This window comes from Mesoplodon densirostris, chromosome 20 (genome assembly GCF_025265405.1).
Source record: "Mesoplodon densirostris isolate mMesDen1 chromosome 20, mMesDen1 primary haplotype, whole genome shotgun sequence".
Taxonomy (NCBI): domain Eukaryota; kingdom Metazoa; phylum Chordata; class Mammalia; order Artiodactyla; family Ziphiidae; genus Mesoplodon; species Mesoplodon densirostris.
In genome coordinates, this window is record NC_082680.1 from 17,374,654 (window position 1) to 17,394,730 (window position 20,077).

At 41.9% G+C, this 20,077-nt stretch overlaps 1 protein-coding gene across 2 annotated transcripts in view; it reads left to right on the forward strand.

The window, feature by feature from the left end:
* MTMR7 (myotubularin related protein 7) overlaps nucleotides 1-15,189 on the forward strand; it is a 97,314-nt gene extending 82,125 nt beyond the window's left edge. For both annotated transcript variants that reach the window (XM_060085791.1, XM_060085792.1), the window contains 7 exons: nucleotides 4,614-4,723; nucleotides 5,808-5,933; nucleotides 7,769-7,818; nucleotides 9,911-10,111; nucleotides 11,950-12,090; nucleotides 13,422-13,548; nucleotides 14,261-15,189. In XM_060085791.1, coding sequence (XP_059941774.1) covers nucleotides 4,614-4,723; nucleotides 5,808-5,933; nucleotides 7,769-7,818; nucleotides 9,911-10,111; nucleotides 11,950-12,090; nucleotides 13,422-13,548; nucleotides 14,261-14,623 — 1,118 coding nt within the window. In that variant the 3' untranslated portion in view covers nucleotides 14,624-15,189. The remainder of the gene's footprint in view (nucleotides 1-4,613; nucleotides 4,724-5,807; nucleotides 5,934-7,768; nucleotides 7,819-9,910; nucleotides 10,112-11,949; nucleotides 12,091-13,421; nucleotides 13,549-14,260) is intronic.
* Nucleotides 15,190-20,077: the final 4,888 nt, after the last annotated feature.

Consider the following 20,077-nt stretch of genomic DNA (forward strand, 5'->3'; position numbering starts at 1 on the left):
AACTAAAGATAGACATGACTCATATTAGCCACAGGGTGAGCAGTTTTTCCACAAGGCTGCAGGTGGGATGGGGCAATTCAGTATCTGCTTGCCAGTGACAATGTGGCCTCAGATTCGATGGGTGCATTGGTCCTGCAGCTTTGCTCAGCCGGTGTGATGAGCGTGGAATGCTTTTCCACCAGTTACGTCCCCAGCTACGTGTACTGCTTATTTCACCACTTCTGTTATTTGCTGCCAACATCTTAATCTCACATGATTCTCGGCCTTCTCTCCAGCATTTACCACTAATATCTTCCATCCACCCCGACTTCACAGGCTCTCAGCACTCCTTCCTTCTCATTCCTTAAGCCCTATCTTTGGTTGAGTTCCTGTTCACTGAGAGAAAATGACCAACTCCCAAGCCTTATATATGGTAAATGTAACATAAATGGGCATATATATTTTAAAATTTATTTGTGGCAAATTGTGTCTTTAGACACAAAACTCATATGCAAAGCTAATAAATGCTAATAGGGCAGTCTTTTGTGAACCAGCTGCTTGATTTTCTTTAGGTCAATGGTAATTAAGTATTACTGGAATGTGTGTGTGTATACATGCCTTTACACACACATACATGTTTATTAGTAGCTCGACACAGACACACATTCATGCCCATGTGTGTTTGCATACAGTTCTGTATGCTGCTAATGCAAGCACTGCTAGCACAGGTGTACAGAATTTAGGCTGGATCGCAACTCACCATTTTATATTAGCGTCAAATTCTTTAGAGGAGGACAAGGCTATTCAAAAATGGCTTTTGGGCTTCCCCAGTGGTGCAGTGGTTGAGAGTCCGCCTGCCGATGCAGGGGACATGGGATCGTGCCCTGGTCCGGGAGGATCCCACATGCCGTGGAGCGGCTGGGCCCGTGAGCCATGGCTGCTGAGCCTGCGCGTCCGGAGCCTGTGCTCCGCAACGGGAGAGGCCACGACGGTGAGAGGCCTGCGTACCACAAAAAAAAAAAAAAAAAAAAAAGGTTTTCATGTCATTGTTAATTGTGTGGAGATTCCAGAAAATAGCATCATAAACAAAGCTGGAATCTTACTGGTGTCCAGTAATATACAGAGAAGCTAATATACAGATCTCTCCAATGAATGTAAAGGCCTCTATAAGGAGGGTCCATGGCAGTTGGCAGGGGAGTGGGGGAGGAGAGCAGCACTGACGGCAGTAGACGGAGTACACTTCACTGCAGAGTTTATTCTGTCACCAGGGGGGGCTCTGAGTAAAAAAGGGAGACCACAGGGCAGGCTTCACCAAACACTTCTGTTGGACAGGCCATAATTAAGTCCTCTTTAAATGGCATCACCTGCTGGGATGTTCAGTTGAGGGAAATTACCATCATTTTGCCAGTTCTTTGAAGGCCGTTTCATTGGGCGTGGGGTTTTGACTCCAAAATGGGAAGGAGACAAATCAGACATTAGGAGAGCTCAGGTATGTGTCTGGCTGGCAAGTAAGGGAGGGCCATGTACCTTCCAACCTTAGATCTTAGACACAAGACAGACCAGTCCCACAGGGCTCAGATGGAGACTTTGCACCCTCACTGATCCCCATCCAGTCACTGTGTAGGAAGAAATGAGCTTGGTATAGGAAATAGCTGAGGAAGATCATGGGAGGTTAGTTTTCTTCCAAATAAATTTCCAATTTCCTCAGGTGCCATATTTTTATGTGTTTGTGGGATATAGTTGCCCTGTTATGTAAAACAACTGTCACTAGACCCAGGCATTAAACTCCAGGTTAGTGTAATAAGTCTGGTTCTCTGTGATCTGTGGCTAATGCCTCTGAGGTCAGCTGAAATGAACTTTGTTCAGCAAAATGGTTTGTAAATATTGGTTCAGCTTTGGCAACAGGGGTGAACCGATCAGTATTTCTGCCTTATCCTGAGTTTATCCAAACAAACCCACCAGTTTTATATTTAAAAATCCAGGCGCTAATTCTTGGGAGTCTCAAGTGTACCCCCATCTGTCCATGTGTATTAATCACCTGTGGGCTGATTGCTCTTAACCATCGCCACTCAGCACGTGAGGGGAAACTCTCTCAGCCGTTACCTTGCGTGAAACCTCGGGAGGCTATTTTAGTGAATGCACCCAGTTTTAATGTTCTTGAAAGCAGATGTGTTAAACAAGGAGCCATCCTCCGTGTGGAAGGAAAGGAGCTGACCTGGGAGAGATGCGGCAGCTGGTCCCCTGGGCCGTGAGCCAGTGAAGAGGGTGGCCTGGGCATCCTCTCCACAGCACCTTTTAGGGCCTTGTTCTGTGAGCTGGCCGGTCCCCTGTTGCCACTGGCACAGGCCACCTCCCAGTCAGCTGGAGAGCCTGGCGTCTGTATTTTTAAACTTGCTGTCATTTCCATACCTGGTGGGAAGAGAAGGCAAAAGGGATCATTTGTCCTTGGACTGAGCTTCAGAGCTTGGATGCCAAGATATCCCTCTAGCTCCCTGGACTTTTTGAAATGAAGGAGGATGCCAGCTAGCCCTGAGCCCGATCATGACCACCAGAAGTTTGGGCTAGTTCAGTGGGAAAAAAAAAAAACCCACAAACAAACAAAAAACTGTTTGCAAGTCAGTCTTATCTGTGGAAGATTTAAAGGACTCAGTGGGTCCAGAGACTGTACGTGGTGGAATGTGTGTATTTTAGGATTAAGCTGAACGGTCTGGGTCACGGCCGGGGTTGGACAGAAAGCCCAAACAGCAGGCGCCCGCGGGAGAGGCCGGGGTGCGGGGATTGCGTCACGTGCGCCGCACGGAGGCCCTGGGCAGCACTGCGGCCAGCCCGTCCCCGTCCACCTCCCCGAGGGCAGAGCCACGCCCGGCCCAGTTTCTCACCAGGGCTGGCATTTTTCAGTTGCAGCAGATTCAGCGTCTGTCTTCACACTGAGTACATACACCCCGAGGTCACGGGAAGAGTTTCCCAGGGGCGCCCTGGCTGGATGGCTTTATGGCACTGACTTCCGCACGTGGTCCTCCCTAAAACTGCCTCGCCTGCCTTAGAGATGCTCCTCCGTCCGGGTGTGAACCAGCCGTCCTTTCCCACCTCCCCTAACGAACTGCCCTTTTGCCACCTTACAGACGGCGAACACACCTTCAGCCTTATTATGGTGCGTTATTCCAGGGTGCCTGAGAGGGTACGTAGTTTTAAAAATCAGTGGAGGGGCACACGTGCAAAAACGTTTGAAGACTGCAAATGAGGTTAATAATCTTCCTGGAACAATCTAAATCGCTGCTGGTGGGGAGCCGGCGGCACTGTGACCTCAGAGGGACAGTGTCCTGAACCAGGGCAATGCTGGAGAGAACTCAGTGCTCCAGCTGGGCTTCCAGCTCAGGGCAAGCTTTTGGAAGGAGGAGTTCGGACTCTTGCCTGAACACATTCATAATACGGTTTTTTCTTAAGAAGGGCCTTAACAGCTGGGAATCTCGGTGTTATCTTCTTCCTCAGTGCTGCCGTCTGTGACTCAGAATTTAACTACTTGTGCTTTTTCTGCGTGGCTCTTACGAGTGAACCCTCTGTTATCCGGCATATTTGAGGGAAGGGTATCTGAGAAATTAAACGTTGTTAACTGTTTTTATGTATTGCAAATGCGCAGTGCTTTCATAGACTTAAAGTTGAATCTGGGAGTGAGTTGGAACGGCACTTAGATAGAATTTAGTACACCTTCCCTGTTTTAAACGTGAAGAAATCAAGGCCCAAAGAAACACTTTAAACAAACAAAATCTATGGAACATTGTTTAATTTTCATTGATGAATTTATACGATTCCTCAAAAGGGCTTTATAGGTATGAACCCCATGAACCTTGGAATGTCATATTTGTGATACGTAGTCAGAACGCTGAGTCCTAAAATTTTTTCATGCTTCATGTTAACTAAAAGATAAGCTCTCGAGATGAAATTGTTTGTGATAATATTATAGAAGTGTTTACACACCTGCCTTAGTTTTGTAAAATATAGGTATCATTGGAATCCTGGATTATCTTCATTTTCAACCAAAGGGAAAACCCCTAACCTGATGCTCTAGAAGCATTCAGAAGTGCAGGGTCTCATATTTAAGTTCACACGCTTTACTCCCTTTGGGTTGGACTGTTGGTAGCGGGAGTTTGATCATTTCCATTTCAGACTTCTAGGACAGCTCTGTTTTGTATTTTTACGGCAGTCCGCACCTGAAGTGTTTGGATGATGGAGTTCTAGTTGGGAAAGTGCTGGAGTTCGTTGTAGGAGTCTTTTCCTCCAGGGCACTCTTACTCAAGTGCTTCTCGGTGGCACATTTTGAATATCTTTGCTGGAAGAATAAATAAATCTTCTCTTATGTTTACTATGGTAACAGTCAATGATTTTCATTGATTAGGGTTTAAACTTTACTAATATAATCTCCTAACCAGATGCAGTGTCCTCTGTGACCCAAGAAGATAGAAAAGCCTTACTTAGAACCGTTCAGTAGAAAGAGTAAGCGTGGGCATTTATCTTGACTCAAGTCTTCCAGAAAATACTACAGTGAAGGAATCATTAACGAACTGCCTGCAAATACGATCACATGTAAAATGAGAGATTTTCTGTGTTTTGTTTCTGTAACACAATTTATCTTGCAGTATGTGAACTTAAGTCTCCCTCCATGAGTGACTTTCTTTGGGGACTGGAGAACTCTGGCTGGCTGAGGCATATTAAGGCCATCATGGATGCAGGAATCTTCATTGCAAAGGTATGCGAACGCAGAGAACATAAATTGTGGGGCAGGGCAGCCAGTGTGCTGACTTCAGAATGCAGATCTTGTTCCCTCGCGTGAGCTCCTCTATACGAAACGGGGTGATACCACATGGGGAGCTGGCTTTGCAGACCTCCGTGAAGTTGGCCCTCTGAAGATGGGATTTTGTGAAAGAGAGGATGGTGTTCAGTGGACGGTGTATCATCAAGGCGATCAAGTGGTAAAATACTTTCAGAATGGTCTCTCTTCAATTAGGCTTGGTCCTGGGTGGAGGAAAGAATGTTCTATAGGAGGGTACATCCAAGTGTGAGTCACTTGTGTGACCGAGGCCTGAAACTTACACCTTAGCAAACAGCTCCCCCTTTTCAGTGATGGCAGAAGCAAGTCATGTTCCTGAACCTGGCAGGTAGATTCTGTTCTGCCAGAGGAAGATTTTGCTGCAACTTTCATATAAGCTGCTTTTGAATGCATTGTCTATTTTGTTTGCTCAGTGCGTTTTTTTAAAAAAAATAAATTCCCCTCAGATTTATACCTAAAGACAACCGTTATCTTTTCTGATGACATGGTATGCTCCCCTTTATTAGATAATTCATTTATTTAACAAATATTTATTCAGTGCTGGGCACTTTTACTTGGCTCTTATCGTTTTATCTCTAATTTCATAGTTTTACAATTTATAATTTTTGTCTTTTCCTTTTTGAAAATGATTGCAGCCAGCAGCAGCTCCAGAATTTCATTTGGAAAGGCTTAAGGTGGAAACCCGGTGGGGAGGAAGAGAGGGTTGAGGGTGGGCTAGGAGACGTTCACACAGGAAGCCTGCTTGTATATGGTACAGAAGCCGGGCTCGTGGCCCTGGATATAAGGGAAGGGAAGGGACGCTTCCATTACCGGCACCAAACCTCTCCTTGGCTCCGCCCTAACTACACGGGGGCGTGAACACTCAGTAAATGAAGGAACAGGTTTTGGTATTGATTTTTTTGCCTGTAAATCTTTTTTTGATTCTTTCTGCGAGTACAAAGCCAAAGCTAATTCTGATGATTTTTCCTGTTGATAGCCATCCTTTGCCCATCCTGTTTTTCAGGCAGTTTCAGAGGAAGGGGCAAGTGTGCTTGTTCATTGTTCCGATGGCTGGGACAGGACTGCTCAGGTGTGCTCGGTGGCCAGCCTCCTGCTGGACCCTCACTACCGGACTCTGAAGGGCTTCATGGTGAGTGTGGCCGCCTGGCCACTGTCCCATGCACGCAGTGCCTGGACAGAAGGGACCTCTCTTCTGACAACTATTGGCAACTTTTCCCCCTCCTCATCAACATTATTTTTCTCTTAGTAGATCAGCATGATTAATTAAAGGGGAAAAGGTGAAATAGGCTTGGAATAAGAAGGTGAATTTCTGGGATTTTGGAACCAATTCAAATCAATGCTATTAAAGGTGAATCTGGGGGCAAATATAAAATATCTATTTAGCAGTTTGTAAAATAGTTTTATACCTCACTTGTATAAATATATTTCAAGTTTGATATATATTTTCAAGTTTGAGGTAACATGACTATAAAACAGAAAACACTTTCGAGAAAAAATATTTGGAGAAGAAACTTTCTATAGGAAAAAGTGTTTTCACTTACTGCTTTTATATTTTAAATTGTCTTCACAACTCTGGATGAGAATATTGAAAACTTTACAATGTTTTTGCATTCTTTGCTGAAATAATGGGTACATCCTCTCCTAGATTTTGCACCTTTTAGATGTGCCTCAAAACTTGACATTTTGCTTCCAACTGCAGAATATTTGTTAGTTGCCTGGAAGGGTGAAGCTTTGGCTAAGCCAGAAGCAAAATCTTAGTGACTGCAGGGACTTCCTAGCAGCTGGGAGATTACCCGGTTCCTGCCTCTTGAACCATGATTTGGTAGAAAGTGCTTCAGAGGATCCTGAATCCATGCTTGGGATAGATGCTGAGCCAGGAAGCCTGATGGGATAGCTCTACTGCTAGGTCTCCTTTGTCAAGTATTATCAGCTGACACTCTGGGGACGAGAGAGAAGTGGCAGGTTTCCACTCTTGGGCTTTTTCTTTCCTTTTGTTTTGAATGTGTCAGAGAACTTCCTATCACCTGTGACAGCACTGAGACCTCGGAGTGACATTCCTGCTTCAGACCCCTCCCCTAGACTGAGGTTAGGGGCTGGAGTCCTTCATTTCTGTCTGGAGAGTGGGGTGCGGGAGCCTCTCCCCTTCACCACCATTGGCTCTTTTTGATTCCTCCCCAATAAACTTAGGCGTTGTCAAGGCCAAACTTCAACCAATCCTTACTCTTTTTAAGGGAAAAGCTCTGGCTGTTTCAGAGCATTGGTGATATTGATGGTACTATCCTATAGTATTTGATTTAAAAGTTTTTTGGTTTTTTTAATCCAGACAAGTTGAGAGTATAAACTCATGTTACCCCTAACTCCAAAGCAGGGCTGAAACTTCTAATATGTTCCAGACCCTCATCATTCTAGAATTCTTCTAAAGTATACTGAAGATCACTGGAGAACATCCCTAATTGTTTCTTGTAAAACGGCTAGTATTTGCTATTATATTGACAAGCAGCATCGCCTGTTGGTTGAGAGTTGGGCTGGATGGGCTGTGGTGGTTTCTGGAGCTCGGTTACGAGGTGGCATCCACCGCTTGCCAGTAGCGTGATGTTCGGTGAGTATTTAACCTCTTTCAGTTTCCCCCTCTCTAAAATGAGAGTGATAATACCTACCCCACAATGAAATGAGGTCATACATGAAGCAGTATGAACAGTGCTCACTGAAAGCACTCTGTGGGTGCTGGCATTACATTTTCATATGTCCACTCTTCTTTTTCCTATGGAAGGCTTTCAACTTGGCCCTCTGACATGCATCTCTATAGGGGTGGACAGTAAGGGCTCGTTCATTTGCAGGTTACGGAGGAGAGTGACTTCTGCTCCAAGAACCTTTGAATTCAGAATCCTTCAGAATTATTGGTGCTGGTCTCTTATTTTCCTTCATTTGCTTCTCTCCATGATATTTATATTCTATCTTGTGTAGGTATTAATTGAAAAGGACTGGATTTCCTTTGGTCATAAGTTTAATCACAGGTAAGAAATATTTTTAAATCTGTTGTAGTGAATGTTCAGGATAAAAAAGATAATCTGTTTCTGAAGTTCTCAGTTAAGTGGGGGAAAATAGCCTTGTTTTCAGAGTTTCCATGTGTATCTTATTCAGGAAGTTTAAATTTTGTTGAATATGTGTATCACAGATAAAGAAGTTCTAACTCGAGAACGGTTGGTATTTACTGAGCAGAACTAACTAATGTTCTTCCAGAAGAGTCAGAAGCTTGTTCATTAATCGACCTAGAAAGGATGGACTCTCCCTTCCTTCTGCACACATTTGATTTACTAAATGATTCCATTTTGGAAGCGCAGACATTCATTTTAAGCTGTACGTTGTGAAATGCCTGTGGAACAGTTTCTCTTTGATCTTCCACAAGGGGAGTTAAATTGGGCTTATCCTGCGGCATTTGTGTCCCAGGCATCCTTGGAGAGCTAATGTAGGACAGCGGCCCAGGCTTTGAGCCCAACAGATCCAGCCTCAAGTCCAGGCTGTGGCATTTGCTGTGTGGCCTTGGGCACCTGTCCTCTCTGAGCATTCGCCTCCCATCTGTTTAAAGGGGAGACCCTCCCTAATCCACGGGGTTATAGCAAGGCTTTTAAAACCGTATATGTGAATAGCCCAGCTCCTTGCCTACTAGCCCATCTACTGGGCTTTCAATAAACAGAAGCTACTGGCCTCATTTGGTTAGTGTGGATGGTAATGTCTGACTGGTGTTCTGGTGTCTCTAATCCCTGAATGTTACGTGTTGTAGCTGGTATGGTCTCGTCTTTTAGAGGTAAAATTTAAATTTAGGCAGCATGCTGATAATAATTTAGAGATTTTGATATACATTTTTGTTTGAATGTTTTCCTAAAATAAATTCTGAATTTATGGAGCTGCCCATATTTATTTTTGTAAGTTTTTGCATTTAGCATTAGTTGAGCATTTATTATGTGGTTTTCTGGAATTCTATTTTTATAATTAATTATCTTTCCCAGAAAGCACAGTGATTCGATTTTACAAATGAGAAAATTAAAGCCCCCAAACAATTAAGTAACCTTACGATCAATTGTTATTTTCAGTTTTGGGGGTTCCACCGACTGTGTGATAGGCACTTAGGATCTCTGAGGTAGAGGATCTGTGGCAGAAAGAAAATAGAAATGGCCGATAAATATGTGTCTTGTGAGGAAAGCACATATTGGGCAACCCCTTTTTAAAGCCACCAAAAGTGAGTGGGACTAAACCTTTTGAGAGGTTTCCAGGCAGTTTCTAAAGTTTCCACCCTGGAAAAAATGACTAAACCGATCCTTGCTCATTCCTGTTCCTCAAGTTGATTATCCAGGTCTGAGAAGATGAGGTTCTATATTGTTATTCTGTATTTGATGGCACCCAAATCACCCTTTTGGATTCTTTCTAAAATTCACATAATAGTGTAAAGGACGAGGCAGTCTTCGTTTAAAAATCAATACAAACGTGAGGGAGGAGATTCCTGATGTACTCTTGAGAACAATGACACGAGAGATATAAAGGTATGTGGGAATCTGTGGTCACGTGGAAATAAATTATTGACAAGTTTTAACACTGGTCTAGAAATGGAAATATCCCTAGAAACTTGGGGAACCAGTTTTTTTTAAAGCTATCTCTCTTCCTCTTTTCTTCCCAACAAAACCATGCAAAAATGAAAAACTCTGAAGTTGCTTAGGCATTTCTTCCCATTCTCCTCTGTCACTAATTAAAGTGGAAGATTTATTTCAGAAGTTCTGATGTACTTTGCACGTTTGAATGAAAGGTTGCTCTCTCCATGGAAAGACTCCTTGAATTCTGTCTCTAGCACTAACACTTTTCTTTTGTAATTGTAACGTCAACATGTCCCTTCTCTGCTCAGACCTTCACTACAAAGTTTCTCTTGACATTAGAATTTAAAAAGTTATGTTTTTCCACTTCTTCTGCATTCCAGGTTTATAAGATAAGATCTGTTTAGGAATTAGGGTTGCTTCTATGATTGTTTTTGCATTTATAGCTTTCGAGTTAAAAAAACAAAACAAAAAAGAAACCCAAAAAACCTTGCCATAATGTCTCTCATACTTTGTTTCACAGATATGGCAACCTAGATGGTGATCCCAAAGAAATCTCTCCAGTTATTGACCAGTTCATTGAGTGCGTCTGGCAGTTAATGGAACAATTTCCCTGTGCCTTTGAGTTTAATGAGAGGTTTTTGATTCATATTCAACACCACATCTATTCCTGCCAGTTTGGAAACTTCCTATGTAACAGCCAGAAGGAGAGACAAGAACTCAAGTAAGTGTTGCAGTGTTTAATTTTTATCGAAAGAGTTTGTGACTGAGAATTTCAGATGGCCTTCCACAGTTTTGAAGACTGTTTTAGCCACACATCTATACTGACAGAGTAAAGTTATTTTCTTTTTCCTGACGTCACTTTAACAGTTTAATGCCATCAGCTGACAAAGATAGGTACAAGTCCATTTTGCCCAGTTCCTGCCTAGTGTCCACAGACAGGTAGGTAGACTTCACGTACTGAAAATGGAAAGGAAGCTTCTTGGAGTCAGAGAAAGCAATTTTTTGCATTTAAAAGGAAAGAGTTAGACATCTTTGGCGTCTGTCATAAGAATTGCAAGTACAGTAGTCCCCCTTATCCATGGTTTCGATTTCCATAATTTCAGTTATCCAAGGTCAACTGTGGTCCGAAAATATTAAATAGAAAATTCCAGAAAAAAAAAACGATTCGTAAGTTTTAAATTGTGGGCCATTCTGAGTAGCACAGTGAAACCTTGTGCCGCCCCTCTCCATCCTGCCCAGGATGGCCTGTTACTTACTTAGTAGCTGTCTCGGTTAACTGATTGACTGTCGAGGTTAACACAATGCTTGTGTTCAAGTAACCCCTATTTTACTTAATAATGGCCCCAAAGTTCAAGAGTAGTGATGCTGGCATTGTGGATATTCTTATTATGCCTAATTTATAAATGAAACTATCATAGGCGTGTATGTATAGGAAAACACAGTATACACAGGGTTCAGTACTGTCCAGTTTCAGGCATCCACTGGGGGTCTTGGAACATATATCCCATGGATAAAGGTGGACTACTGTATAACTGGGAAAGTAAATTAGAAACTCAGGTCAGTCTCTTATTCAGATTAAAACTGGATTGCTTTTATTGAGAGGGAAAAAGTAGATGAAATGTGGACTTTTTTTTTTTTTTTTTTTTTTGCGGTAAGCGGGCCTCTCACTGTTGCGGCCTCCCCCGTTGCGGAGCACAGGCTCCGGACGCGCAGGCTCAGCGGCCATGGCTCACGGGCCCAGCCGCTCCGCGGCATATGGGATCCTCCCAGACCGGGGCACGAACCCGTATCCCCTGCATCGGCAGGCGGACTCTCAACCACTTGCGCCACCAGGGAGGCCCTATGTGGACTTTTTATAAAGTCAAAAACTTAACACAAAGTGACTTTAGAGCTGCAAATGAAAGAACATTTTTGAAATTTTGATAAAATAAAATGACTTTTAAGTGTGGTATATATAATATCAGATTTAATTTTGGAAATGATCAGTGCAAATAAAATAGACTCTACTAGTTTATGGAGCCTGAATGGAAAGAAAATGACTTTTTCCAGTAGGTACTAGTTAATGTTTTCTCCAAGGAACTTTAATTCCTATAAGTTGTAATGATTTAAAAGTAGCAGAGTACATCCTTTAAGCTCACCTGTTTTCCTAGGTAGTTTTGTGATTTGTTGGGCCAGATTAGCAAAAGGGACAAATGTCATAGGAATTCAGTGAGGATTAAATGAGAGAAAATATGTGAAGCGTTTAAATAGTACCTGGCAAATAATAAAAATCCAACGACTATTTGGGGAAAAATTCCAAAAAAATTCTTGTGGTTTTATTTTACACTCAGAGGGATCAAGCATCTTGCCGAGGCCAGTACGGACAGCAGAGGAGTCGAGACTGTTACAGAGCTCTCCTGCTGTACCGTGAAGACACAGATTGCAAATTTCCCTGCTAGAGAACAGGGACACCTGATGTTCAGATAACAGTTTTTGATCCCTTTCCAGCTTTACTATTACATGCCTACTATTTGTAAGAATGAAGATAAGCTGTATTCAGGCTTATGTTCTTTGTAACAGAATTCAAGAAAGAACATACTCTTTATGGGCTCACCTGTGGAAGAATCGGGGTGACTACCTGAACCCTCTATTTAGAGATGATCCCAGTCAGACCCAGGGAACCCTCCATCTCCCCACGACGCCGTGCAACTTCATGTACAAGTATGTAAACCTCTAGGACCTGCGCAAGTATGGCTATGAACTTAAGGTTCTGGCACTTCTTACCATTGGGAAGTTGAAGCGTATGAGCTTCAAGGCTTTTCTGGGTGCAGACACACTGAAGGAAGATGCTTCTCTCATCTGGCATTTTTCCCAGTGTCTCTCCTCTCTCTCTTTTTCCCCCTAAATGTGGAATTCTCTTTAGAAGTCAATATTTTGTAGTGATGATATCCTAAAAATGTAAGTTCCAGTCTATTTAAGAGTGAAGGAGGGAGGGAGGGAGGACCTTAGAAGTTAAATGTGGAATCACAGGTTTAGGTGGTGATCATGACAGAGCTTACCTTCAGAAATACTGTGGCTTTGGTTCCCGACCACTGCCAGAGAGTGAATATCGCAATGAGCCACATCAATTTTTTAGTTTCCCAGTGCATGTACAAGTTATGTTTACACTATACGGTAGTCTATTAAGTGTGCAACAACAGCATTACGTCTAAAAACAATGTAACCATGTTCTATACCTTAATTTAAAAACACTTTATGGCTAAAAAACGCTAACCGTCACCTGAGCCTTCAGTGACTAGCAGTAGTAACATCGAAGATCACTGATCACATAGCAAAGAAAATAATACTGAAAAGTCTTGAAATATTCTGAGAATTACCCAGATGTGACACAGAGACACAAAATGAGCAAATGCTGTTAGAGAAATTGTGCTGATAGACTTGCTTGGCACAAGGTTGCCACAAACCTCCAATTTGTAAAAAAACGCCATCTCCACAAAGCACAGTAAAGCAAAGTGCACCTGTATTCTCATTTGCATTCCAGTATGCTTTACTGTGTAGAATAAAAAAGGGAGGATTTATTGCAAATGTAAATTTTTGGTGGTAGTGATAAGAACAAGCGAAAACCCTCAAATTTAAAAGACTCCCTTTGTGGCTGAAAGATGCTGCATGTTAATACAAACACTCATTTTTCAAGTTGACTTCCAAACTAAGAGCCATTTTCTTAAGCCCAAAAAAGAAAGAAGATGTTAACATGTACTACCTTCACAGTCTGTTTTAGAAAAATATGTTATGTGCCTACTAACTCAGTACCATCTATACAAGTAGACTTCATGAATTTATTCTCCTCAAAAGAAGTCTACTGATTCAAGAAAATGAAAACATCAACATGAAATTATTGCCTTAAGTTCAAGTGGCTTTTTTGAGCCTGTGCTTTGCATTTGGTTATTATTAGGACGGTGGGACTGTGGTTTGAAAGATTCCTTAGAAGACTTGAGGATGTGGATGTACAGATTGTGACCTGGTGTTTCATGAAGCGCTGCTGTCCTCTCTAGATTTTGGAGTGGAATGTATAACCGCTTTGAAAAGGGACTGCAGCCCCGACAGTCGGTCACAGATTACCTGATGGCTGTGAAGGAGGAAACCCAGCAGCTGGAGGAAGAACTCGAGGCCCTAGAAGAAGTAAGACACACTTGCTCTTGTTAACCTTATTTTGTGACGATCACTGCTCTGGGAAAGCCTCTCATGACTCAGGATGTGTGAAATGTAGCAACAGAGCCATTTCACATTTTTAGCCAGTGGGTAACAAGAAACATAGCCCCCACTAGGGGAGCACTTACCTAGGCACTTAATACGTTTCAGACATCTGGCTTGGCTCACTTCCTTGGTTTGCTTCGGGGATGATGAAAATATTAGGGAACTAGATGGTAGTGAATGGTTGTGTACCCTTGTGAATATACTAAAAACCACTGAACTGTACACTTTAAGAGGGTGAGCTACTTATATCTTAATTTAAAAAATTAGATAATGAACACCTCACTCCTCATTTTAAAAAATGTATTTTGAGTTCACAGGATGAAAATCTTTATGTAAAACCAGATAGATGCAGAAAGAAGGATGCCAGGTACTCTACCTATGCTACGTTTTCTACATTTTATAGAAAACCTGTGCTAAGGCAGTGCCATCCTTACATTAGAGATGAAGAAAAGCAAGCCTCACAGAATCTAATTATTTTGTCCAAAGTCATGAAGTCTAGTTTTCAACCCAAGTCCGTCTAAATCCCATGTTCTTAACATTATACCCAGCTGGAAGGTAACGAATACCTTTAGGCATGCATATACAAAAAAGACACAGGATTTATGATCGTTCCCTGAAATTGTTGTTTCTTTTTTAGAGGCTGGAAAAAATTCAGAAAGTCCAGTTAAATCGCACTCAAGTGAAGAGTAAGCAAAGTGAACCCAGCAAACACTCAGGGTTTTCTACCTCAGACAACAGCACGGCCAACACTCCCCAGGATTACAGCGGGAATATGAAATCATTTCCATCCAGGAGCCCTTCACAGGGCGATGAAGATTCTGCTTTGATTCTAACCCAAGACAATCTGAAAAGCTCAGACCCAGATCTGTCAGCCAACAGTGACCAAGAGTCCGGGGTGGAGGATCTGAGCTGCCGCTCCCCCAGCGGTGGGGAGTGCGTGCCGAGCGAGGACAGCGGCAAGGACCGGGATTCTGACGAGGCCGTGTTCCTCACGGCCTGAAGGTCCCCCGTGGGGTTCCCAAGTAAAGGACACACAGAAACACGTTCCAGAAATAAGAGAACAGTGCAATTTCACATGACAAAGTAGCCCAACAAATGATACAGGTCCTTGAGAATTATCAAATGTAGCAGTAAAAAGAAAAAAGCCCAACGTGTAGTTCCTTCAGGTGTTGAAGAACAGGAAGTAGCCATTTCTTTTATCAAACAAGTATAAGGAAAATGATTCCCCATTTTGAAAATCATTCTAGACTGTGGAAGAAGTTTTATTCACTACAGAGCAGTGACCTCTACCAGCACCTGAGGTTATCAATTCAAATCTTCCTTGATAGTCTGCGGCTGGTCAGAAAGTGCCCTGACCTCTTCACACTTATCACTTCGGCCTTTCCCCTTATTTCACTTCCAGATGCATATTTTGTTTCCTAAAATATTTTGTTACCTTCCTTCCTGACTCTCAGTATTTCTAATAATAGAACACATTATGGTTAATAGACATACTTCTGTAACTGATGAGCTCTGTAACTGCACTTAAGCTTATCTTTCAGGTTTATTGTTCACTTTAACTTTCTCTTAGGTAATATATTTTAAATCGTTATAATAATTTCGTTGCCTTTTCCTGGAATTTCATATTGCTCCTTATTTAAAAAACGCTAAGACTTACAACACACTTTTCTCTAACACCAGTGTACCACCTAATAAAGTAGAAACAACATTTACTCTCTGGTTCTTAAATATGAATTTGGATCATATTAACTTTTTTAATAACAACCTTTTATTACTACTCCAGAGACTACATCACCAGGACAGGGTGGGTCAACCACCAGCCTGATCCCTGAAGTATGACTGTATAAAGTCACAGGGCACCATTTCAATGAGAAGATGTCACATTAAGAGCTAGAGAATTTGGTTTTCATGTCTGTTTACCACGTGGAGTAAGTTCTGTCATTTGTTACCTTAGGAGCCGTGTGACTGGTTAGTATTGTTTGATCGACGTTCTGCCTAAAAAGCCCACACAGCTGTCTCAGCCAGCAGCCCCATTCATCGACAGAGTCCGGTCGGTCGGTGGTGCAGTCTGACCAGAGAATGCGACAGGGCACAGGTTTGCCTGGCTTGGGCTCCCGAGGGGACGTGCTGCTGGCCCTGGAGTCCAGTCTGCCCACGCCCAGGCAGAAGAGCTGAGCCATGGCGCCACTTCTGCAGACTGTGGCTCCTGGCCCCTACTGACCAGAAAGCCTGTTCAGGAAGATTTGGGAGCTGCCTGAAATGGGCCTTCTCAGTCCTCCCCCGGCAGGAGACAGAGAGCCCCACCTGATAGGGAGGGGTGGCGAGAACACCTGGAAGCTGCATACCCCAGCAGCACTTGAGCTGAGAAGCGGGTGGGCAGAGCTGACTGCCCTGAGAGCAAAGCCAGTGGCCCTGTTTGGCCAGGGAACCTGGAGCACAGGTTGACTTGAGACTGCGAACAAACAGTTAGTGACCTTCGAGCTGCTTCTCCCATGGTGCCTGAGCAGGGAAACTCATCTGTAGCCCCACTTATTGCTGAAAACACATCAGCCTGCCTGACCAGGGAGCTTTACCAGAACACACGGGAAACTGCATAACCCATCCAACAGCCCCGTTTACAGTGGCAGTTGAACAGAGAGCACAGCCTGTGACTTTCCCTGTCTGCAGAGCAAGACTGGTGGCCTGCACCTTCAGTGCACACTCCTGCCTGATTCAGGTCCCCAAACAATGAGCTGTGCAGGCCTTGTGTCCCATCCTGCTGTACCACCAGGGCAGGGAAGCTAATTTCATAGCCCCACCTAATGCTGAGTATAGTATCCAGTCCCAACTGTCTAGTAACATCACAGAATCCAAGCAACCATGAAGCCCATCCTACAGCCTCACTTGGGTGGGAGGGGAACCAAGCCAGCAGTCCTACCAGGCTATCTCAGCCAATGACCCTTGCCTCCCCCTCAGTGCTCAAACAGATGCCTTGCCCAAAAATAGACCACCTAAGTACATAAAGCAAAAACTAGCAGAGCTAAAAGGAGAAATAAAAGCAATAAAATAATAGTTGGGGACTTTAATATCCCACTCTAGACAATGGATAGATCATCCAGGGAGAGAATCAATAAGGAAACAGCAAATTTGAACCACACTATATACCAAATGTACTAACAGACATACAGAACATTTTGTTATCAACAGCAGAATACACATTCTTCTCAAGTGGACATGAACATTTTTTTTTGTGTGTGTGTGTGGTACGTGAGCCTCTCACTGTTGTGGCCTCTCCCGTTGCAGAGCGCAGGCTCAGTGGCCATGGCTCACGGGCCCAGCCGCTCCACAGCATGTGGGATCTTCCTGGACTGGGGCACGAACCCGTGTCCCTTGTATCAGCAGGCGGACTCTCAACCACTGCACCGCCAGGGAAACCCGAATATTTTCTAGGATACACCATATATTATTAGGCCACAGAACAAGCCAGTAAATTCAAGAAGATTGAAATCATACCAGGTATCTTCTCTGACCACAATGGTATGAAACTAGAAATCAATAAGAGGAAAACTGGAAAAGTCACAAACATACAGAATGAAAACTTGTGAACAACCAATGGATCAAAGAAGAAATTAAAGGGGATATAAAGAGTATCTTGAGACAAACGAAATAAACAACAAAAACTTACAGGATGCATCAAAAGCAATTCTAAGAGGGAAGTTCACAGCAATAAATGCCTACATTAAGAAGCAAGAAAGATCCCATATAAACGTCCTAACTCTATGCCTTAGGGAACTAGAAAAAGAAGAGCTGAGCCTAAAGTTAGCAGAAGGAAATAGCAAAGATTAGAGCAGAAATAAATGAAATAGAGAATAGGAAAACAACAGAAAAGATTAACCAAACTAAGACTTGGTTCTTTGAAAAGGTAAACCAAGGAAAAAAGAAAGGACCCAAATCAACAAAATTGTAAATGAAAAAGGAGACATTACAACTGATAGCACAGAAATAAAGAATTGTAAGAGACTACTATGAAAAACTATATGCCAACAAACTGGACACCCTAGAAGAAATGCAAAATTCTTAGAAACATACTATCAAGAGTGAATCAGGACAAAATAGAAAGTCTGAATAGACCAATTACTAGTGAAGAGATTGAATTAGTAATCAAAAATCTCTCATGGAGGAAAAGCCCAGGACCAGAGGGCTTCAACTGGTGAATTTCACAAAACATCTTAAGAAAAATTAATGCCAATCTTTCCCAAAAAATTGAAGAGGAGGGAACACTCTCAAAACTCATTTTATGAGGCCAGCATCACTGATAGCAAAGCTGGAAAAGAACATTACCAAAAAAGGAAACTACAGACCAATATCCCTGATGAATAGAGATGTAAAAATTTGCAATAAAATACTAGCAAATTGAAAGCAGCAGCACATTAAAAGGATCATTCACCATGATCAACTAGGATTTATACCTGGCATGCAAGGATGGTTCAACATACACAAATCAATGTGATAAATCATTAATCAAATGAAGGAAAAAAATACCATCTGATTAGATGCAGAAAAAGCATTTGACAAAGTTCAACATTCATTCATGATAAAAATTCTCAACAAAGAGTATAGGTATATAGGTATAGTATTAGGTATACAAGGAATATACTTCAACATAATAAAGGCCAAAAGGGATAAGCCCACAGCTAATATCATACTCACTGTTGAAAGGCTGAAAGCTTTTCCACTAATGTCAGGAACAAGATAAGGGTGCCCACTCTGACCACTTCTACTCAACAAAGTGGACCACAAAGTAGACCAAAGTAGAAGGAAAAGAAACAAAAGGTATCAGAATTGGAAAGGAAGAAGTAAAACTGTCTCTGTATGTAGATGACATGTTTTTATACATAGAAAATTCTAAAGACTACACGAAAAAAATCTGTTAGATCTAATCAACAAATTCAGTAAAGTTGTAGGATACAAAAGTAACATAAAAAGTCAATGGCATTGCTATATACTAACAATGAAATTATCTGAAAAAGAAATAAAATGATCCCATTTACAAGAGCATCAAAAACAATAAAATACTTAGGAATAAACCTAACCAAGGAGGTGAAACATCTCTACTCTGAAAACTACAAGACACTGATGAAAGAAATCAAAGAAGACACAAATAAATGGAAAGGCATCCTGTGTTCTTGGATTGGAAGAATATTGTTAAAATGATCATACTACCAAAAGCCATTTATACATTCAGTGCAATTCCCATCAAGATTCCAGTGGCATTTTTTAAAGTAGTAAAAACAATCCTAAAATTTATATGGAACCACAAAAGACAAGGAATAACCAAAGCAATACTGAGAAAGGAGAACAAAGCGGGAGGCATCACACTTCCCGATTTCAAGCTATCCTATAAAGCTATAGTAATCGAAACAGTATGGTACTGGTATAAAAACAAATAGATCAATGGAACAAAATTATGAGCCCAGAAATGAACCCAAGCATATATGGTCAACTAATATTTGACAAGGGAACCAAGAATACTCAGTGGAGAAAAGATGGTCTCTTCCATAAATGGTGCTGCAAAAATTGGATAGTCATATGTAAAAGAATGAAACGACCACTATCTTATATACCACTCCCCAAAATGAACTCAAAATGATTAAGACCTAAATGTACAACCTGAAACCATGAAACTCCTAGAAGAAAACAGAAAAAAGGCTCACTGGCATGTGTCCTGGCAGTGATTTTTGGATATGACATCTAAAGCACAAGCAACAAAATAAAAAATAAGTAGAACTAAATCACGCTAAAAAGCTTCTGCACAGCCAAAGAATAATCGACAAAGTGAAAAGATAACCTATGGAATGGAAAAACATTTGCAAACCATATATCTGACAAAGGGTTAATACTCAAACTATATAAAGAACTCATACAATTCTACAGCAAAAAAAAAAAAAAAAAAAATCCAATTAAAAAATGGGTAAAAGACTTGAGTAGACATTTTTCTCAAAGAAGATATATAAAAGGGTCAACAGGTATATGGAAAGACACTCAGCATCACTGGTCATTAGGGAAATGCAAATCAAAACCAGGCCATAATGAGATATCACCTCACATCTGGTAGGATGGCCAACATCAAAAAGACAAGCAATACGAAATGCTGGTGATAATGTGAATTTAAGAAAACTCTTGTGTACTGTTAATGGGACCATAAATTGGTACAGCTACTATGGAAAACAGTATGGAGGACCCTCAAAAACTTAAAAATAGAACTACCATATGATCCAGAAATTCTACTTGTGGGAATACAAAGGAAATGAAAACACTAATTCGAAAAGGTAATCTGTACCCCTTCATGTTCATAGCAGCATTATTTAAAATAGCCAAGACATAGAAACAACCTAACTGTCCACCAGAAGATGAATGAATAAAGCAGCACACACACCATGGAATAGTATTCAGACATAAAAAATGAGGAAATTCT